This window comes from Trypanosoma grayi, assembly GCF_000691245.1.
Source record: "Trypanosoma grayi strain ANR4 Tgr_948_V1, whole genome shotgun sequence".
Taxonomy (NCBI): Eukaryota; Euglenozoa; class Kinetoplastea; order Trypanosomatida; family Trypanosomatidae; genus Trypanosoma; species Trypanosoma grayi.
The window spans coordinates 1-6,008 of record NW_008826567.1 but is presented as its reverse complement, the minus strand read 5'-3'; the positions used below and the strand labels follow the sequence as shown (position 1 = coordinate 6,008).

The 6,008-nt window shown below is 60.8% G+C and overlaps 3 protein-coding genes across 3 annotated transcripts; all 3 read left to right on the top strand.

The window, feature by feature from the left end:
- Positions 1-1,397: 1,397 nt before the first annotated feature.
- Positions 1,398-1,949, top strand: DQ04_09481020 (hypothetical protein; the record flags this gene model as incomplete). The annotated part of the gene is made up of 1 exon (XM_009315950.1): positions 1,398-1,949. The coding sequence occupies one exon, from the start codon at positions 1,398-1,400 to the stop codon at positions 1,947-1,949; it is 552 nt and encodes a 183-aa protein (XP_009314225.1).
- Positions 1,950-2,316: 367 nt separating this feature from the next.
- Positions 2,317-5,475, top strand: DQ04_09481010 (putative fucose kinase; the record flags this gene model as incomplete). The annotated part of the gene is made up of 1 exon (XM_009315949.1): positions 2,317-5,475. One exon carries the CDS (start codon positions 2,317-2,319, stop codon positions 5,473-5,475), a length of 3,159 nt encoding a protein of 1,052 aa, XP_009314224.1.
- Positions 5,476-5,633: 158 nt separating this feature from the next.
- DQ04_09481000 (hypothetical protein) lies at positions 5,634-6,008 on the top strand (the record flags this gene model as incomplete). The annotated part of the gene is made up of 1 exon (XM_009315948.1): positions 5,634-6,008. A coding segment is annotated over one exon (375 nt), but the record flags the coding sequence as incomplete, so codon positions are not given.

Here is a 6,008-nt window from a genome sequence, read left to right as displayed (position 1 = left end):
ATTTTCTTTGACTGTCAATCCAACGCGAGCAGCAAGACGTGGGGGCATCCTCCCTACACACAACTGATACTCACCCACTCGCACATACATGTGGGGTTGCGTGGATATAACTCCTGCAGGTTTCTTCTCTAGCTGAGTTTCTCTCCCTTTCCATTTCCCTATCTTGTAGGTTTTTGCGCCGTGCCAGCGATTGGTCCCAGCGTGGCTGCGCAAAGCCGTTATTGCCCACGCACGCCCCTTGCCACACATGTTCTGTTCGGTGATGCCGACCACCTTCTCGCGGGACTGAGGTTTGGTGCTCTACTTGAGTGTGTGTGTGTGTGGGGTCTGCAAAGTCGACAAACCCGGCACGAGGGACCAATACGCCTTCTTACCTTGTGCCCTCGTGACGCCCAGCGCACAGTGCACTCTGTTGTGTTGGGAGCTCCGCTCGTTATATTCTGGCTAACGCCCGGGCGTGTTGGTCTTGACCTCTGAAGACCAGACGGAGAACCCACCCACCCTGCTGCCGAAGGTCTGTCCCCAGGAAAAGGCAGCTCTTTGTAGAGGGCAGTGACACTTCGCGGGTGAGTGCCGCGGCACGGCTCTTGCGTTCGCGTAAATGGACTTCTGCTTTCGTTNAGCTCTTTGTAGAGGGCAGTGACACTTCGCGGGTGAGTGCCGCGGCACGGCTCTTGCGTTCGCGTAAATGGACTTCTGCTTTCGTTCCCGTGATGTGGGGGATGCACGGCTGTTGGAGCCTTCCTTCTGTGCGGCGGGTGGAAGGCGTCAACGGCCTCCCCTAGGAAGGAGGAGTCCCCCTCACGATACGCACCCGTACGCTCCTCCACAGCGCGGCAGCAGCTGACGCTTGCACGAAGGGCGCTGAGGAGAGCGAGCGAAGGGCGGACGCCAGTGCGTCCTTTAGGGCAGCGTCGCGCACGGCTGGGGCGCAACCAACGGTGTGTACACTGCTGGCGGAGCGGCAGATGTACGGCCGACCGGGAAAGCGGCTCATGTCACGCGCACATGCGCTGCTGTCGCAGTGATTAATACATCGAGGGAAAGAAACGTGAACAAATATTTTCCCGTGGAGGAATGAGGTGCATGCACATCTCTGTGTGTGTGTCTCTGCCTTCCAGAAGGTAGCAGCAGCCGTGGAGGCGTAGCGAAGCTGTGAAGGCAGCTCACCTCTCTCTCTCTCGGCGATGGGAGAGGTGAATACTGCGGGGGCAGCAACAGAGTGCTTGACGTGAGCTTTGTGGCTGGGGTCGGGCGCTCGCTTCTATTGCTCACCCCGCTGCTCCCGCCTCTCGCTGCTCTGCATCAGGAAGAGGCGTCCACACTCGCACCGCTGGACTTCGTTACGCACATCGGGTTACGTATACTCGCACGGAGTGTGTGTGGCTGCGCACAAGATGGAGGTGTCGGCGTCGGTGCGGCAGCTGTTCCAGTGGCACCTGCGCAAGTTCGACGCACAGCATGCGCGCCACTTCTCCCTCGTCGAGTCGCCCGGCATCACACCACTCTTCACGCTGTCGATGGTGCACATCTTCTCCAGCTTCTTCCTCTACCCGGCGCGGCGGGAGGGTGATACCGGTGCTCATGACAGAGCTCACCCAGAAGACGGAGACGATGCAGCAGTGGCTGGACGTCATGACGAAGAAGTCGCCCGCGGACGCGATTGCATGACGTGCGGCAATGTCTCTGACACAAGTTGTGCTCTTCCCTGTGTGACTTCTGCTGTCATCCTTTGCCCCGCAGCTGATGCACGCCATGCTGGAGCGCACGAGTCACATCACGCACCAGAAGTGTGCGTGCATCAGCAAAGAGGCGCCGCCGTTCGTGGAGGCCGCCATGGCACGGAGGCACGTGAGGCGGAGGCGTTCCACAGCGAGCAGCTGAGCATCCCCACGGATTGCTGCGCCGCCCTTCTTATTGTTCTGCTGGTGCTGTGCTTGACATCGTAGGGCCGACGCTGGTGTGAGTTTGTGTGCTTGCGCTTATTGGTGCTTGAATACATCTCTACGCGAGGGGTGCGTGTGTGTGTGAGAGAAGATGGGACAAAAATAACATTTCCCTTTTTGGGTTTCACTGCTACTCTTGATGGTGTCTTGGGTCTTTCACGGACCATTGCTCCCCACACTCTGCCTAGCGGCCAACACACACACACACACCCACGCTTGGGAAAGGGATAAACTGACGGGTTTGTAATACTCGACACAAGTCACATCCACACAGACAGGCATACAGACACATCAAAGAAAACGGTAATAAAGATACATACATATTTATATACACACACGCAGACATACTGGCAAAAACAAACGGTGCGTAATGCGGGTACTTCTCTCTGTCCCACTCTCCGCGTCGACGGCGCAGGCTGCGTTGCAGAAGGGTCTCCTGTCGCAGCACCACAACGTGTTCTTCACAAGCGACCCGCAGGGCTCTCACCTTGGGTCCGGTGCGGGAACGGCGTGGCTGCTGGAGGCGTGCTACCGCGCAGATCAGAACGACGAAGAGAATCACAACAACAACAACACGGGCAGTCACGAGACAGCCAGCTTCCTGCGCTGGCTGGCGCGCGAGCCGCGCATCATTGTGCACAGTGGTGGCCAGAGCCGCCGCCTGCCGGCATATGGGCCGTGCGGCAAAGTGTTGGCGCCTATCCCTGTGTTTCGCTGGTCTCGCGGCCAGACATGTGAGCAGACGCTGCTCGACCTCCAGATGCCGCTCTATAAAGAGGTGATGCGGCGCGCCCCGCCACACCTGCGCACACTTGTGTCGTGCGGTGACGTTCTTATCCTGCGGGGCCAGCCGCTTCCGCCGGTCCCACACGACGCGGACGTGGTCTGCTACGGCATCCAGAAGGAGACTGACATGCTGAGGAGGCACGGCGTCTTTTTCATGAACCGAGAGACGCCGGAGGAACTGGAGGTGATGCTGCAGAAGCCATTATTGCAGGAGATCAATGAGTTCTCGGCAAAGCGGCAGTGCGTGATGGACATTGGCCTCTGGTTGCTGAGCGACCGCGCGGTGGAGGTGCTGCGCCAGCGTAGCATGGAAAGGAGCGGCGTGGATCAGCCGCAGAGTGCGTGTGGCTGGAGGGAGTACGACTTGTACAGTGACTTCGGCGCGGCGCTCGGCCACCGACCCCTGCGTGACGATCCGCTGGTGCGGCAGCTTCGTGTCAAGGTGGTCACGCTGCATGAGGCGCGCTTCTTCCACTACGGCACAACGACGGAGCTAATTGATTCGACGTTTGTGATACAGAACACGGTGCGGGATGACGACAGCCTGCTGCAGGCAATGGTATCCTGCCACCCGAGTGTGTTCTGCCAGAACGCCTGCATCCGCGCCCCCATTATCGAGGATCAGCGGCAGCTGTGGATTGAGAACAGCGAGGTGTCAGCGGGTTGGTCGCTGCAGCACCAGTCCGTCATCACCGGCGTGCCGCGTAACGAGTGGAAGCTGCACGTACCGGCCCGCACCTGCGTTGATGTCGTGCCGGTGCGCCAGGGCGGTGTGCGTGGGTGGGTGGCGCGCCCGTACGGCTTCAACGACGTCTTCCACGGCCTCACCAACGACGAGCACACGGAGTTTCTTGGGTTGCCGCTCACGCAGTGGCTGCAGGAGCGCGGTCTCTCCCTTGACGCCCTCGCAGCGGGGAAGCCGGCGGTGGACATTCAGTACGCCGCACTGTTCCCGTGGTGTGCGAGTGTGGAGGACCTCGGCCTCGTGCTGCGCTGGATGATCGCCGCCAACGTCGCCTGCGACATGGAGCCGGGCGACGCGGCGCATGCAAAGCGCATATGGGAGGCGAGCACGCGCTACTCTGCGAACGACCTGAACGATGTGGCGGACGTTGCGGCAGTGCTGGAGTCCCGCGAGGCGTTTCGGCGCGAGGTCCTCCCCGTCATGGCGGCGCACGCGCACAGGAATCCATTCTACCAGCTCGACCTGAACCACACGGCGCAGAAGTACGCCGCTGCACACCTGCCGCTGCCTGAAAGACTCTCCGCTGACGAGGCGCCCATGATGCAGCGCATCCACCACCACATGTTCTGCGCGCGCGTGCTGCAGTACCTCCTCGCCCTCCTCCCAAAGGATGCCTGCCCCGCGCGTGGGACTCGGTTGGCGGAGGTGGCGATGACAACAAGTGATGAAGCGGAAGGCGGCGGGAACTGCCTGCCGCCGCTGCTGCAGGGCGCCACGATGACGCCCGAGTTGCTGCTCAGTGTGTATGGCATCGCAAGCAAAGAGGAGCTTGTCGCCCGCGCTGGAGAGGAGGAGGCGGCGGCGTTCATGCTGCTGCAAAAGGCGATCTTGAAGCACCTCATCGCCAGTACCGTACGGCCATCCCCGCGGCTGTCGGTGTACAGCGATCAAATCGTGTGGGGCAGAGGCCCGGCGCGCATTGACCTCTCCGGCGGTTGGACTGACACGCCGCCGTACAGCATTCTGTGTGGTGGTAACGTTGTCAACATCGGCATCAACCTCAATGGCCAACCGCCGCTGCACGTGTACGTGAAGTCGTCCCCCACACCCAGCATCACGCTCCGCTCCATCGACCTTGGCGCGGCGGAGACGCTCTCGACGTACGAAGAGCTGCGGCGCTACGACATGGTGGGCTCGCCCTTCTCAATTCCCAAGGCAGCACTCGCGCTGGCCGGGTTTCTCCCGGAGTTCGGCGCGATGGCGTATGGCACACTAGAGGAACAGTTACAGACGTCATTTTGCGGCAAAGGGCTGGAGATCACGCTGCTCGTTGCGATCCCGGCGGGGTCTGGGCTCGGCACGAGCTCTCTCGTCGCCGCCACGGTGCTGAGTGCGCTGTCGGACTACTGTGGTCTCGGCTGGGACGCGCACGAGGTGGGCCGCCGCACACTCGCCCTCGAGCAGCTGCTCACGACGGGCGGCGGCTGGCAGGACCAGTACGGTGGCCTCTTCCGCGGCCTCAAGCTGCTTCAGTCGACGCCGGGCTTTTCGCAGAGCCCAACGGCGCGCTGGCTGCCGGAGCACCTGATGGAGGACGCACGCTACGCGCAGTGCCATCTGCTGTACTACACCGGCATAACACGCACTGCAAAGGTGATTCTCGCAGATATTGTGCGAGGGATGTTCCTCAACAGCGCGTCGCATCTTGGCGTGTTGGCCGAAATGCGCCAGCAGGCGCTCGACCTTCACGACGCCATGGCCCATGATGACTTTGAGCGCTACGGCAAACTCATTGCCGCGGCGTGGGACCAAAACAAACGCCTGGATGCTGGTACGTGCCCGCCGCCCATTGCGGAAATCATCTCGCGTGTGGAGAAGTACGTGTGGGGCCTGAAGCTTGCCGGCGCGGGTGGCGGCGGCTATCTTTACATGGTGGCGAAGGACACTGAGGCGGCGCGTTGCATTCGGGAGGAACTGACGGAGCATCCGCCAAACGCCACCGCGCGCTTTGTGGAGATGAGCGTATCACACGAGGGCATTCAGGTGAGCCGCTCATGACGCGTGCGGCGCAGGCCGGCTGGCGAAGCTGTTTCTTTTACAAAAAAAACAACAACTTGGAAATGAGTCCGGTGCGGAGGTCGCAGCAGCAGCCGCTTCCGGCATCAAGCATGCAGACATGCAGACACACACAAAAGAAAAACGCAGATTAGTAAGACATGAAAACGAGCGAATGGGGCATTTTTATTTTTTCCTTTTCCCGGCACGCGAAGGTCCTGTCTTGCGTTGTAGATTGTGCATTCAGTCTGGGGGCTCGCAGCAGTCGTGCGGCTGCGGCTTCGATGTGCTCCTTCATTCCGCTCCTCACCGGGATGCATTCAACCACGTTCTCTCCCGTGCTCTTTGCGATGCTTGGCCTCACCTCTAGGCCAGAGGAAAGTTGGTGCCGTGGGGCAGCCATAGTGTTCAGCGGGATAGACGCACCCATATACGGAGAGAGGGAACGAGAGAAGTCTGCCGATGCCTCCAAAACAGCAGGCGAAGAAGCAGCGGGTGCGTGTCACCAACAAGGCGCTCGAGGCGCGGCAGTTCTC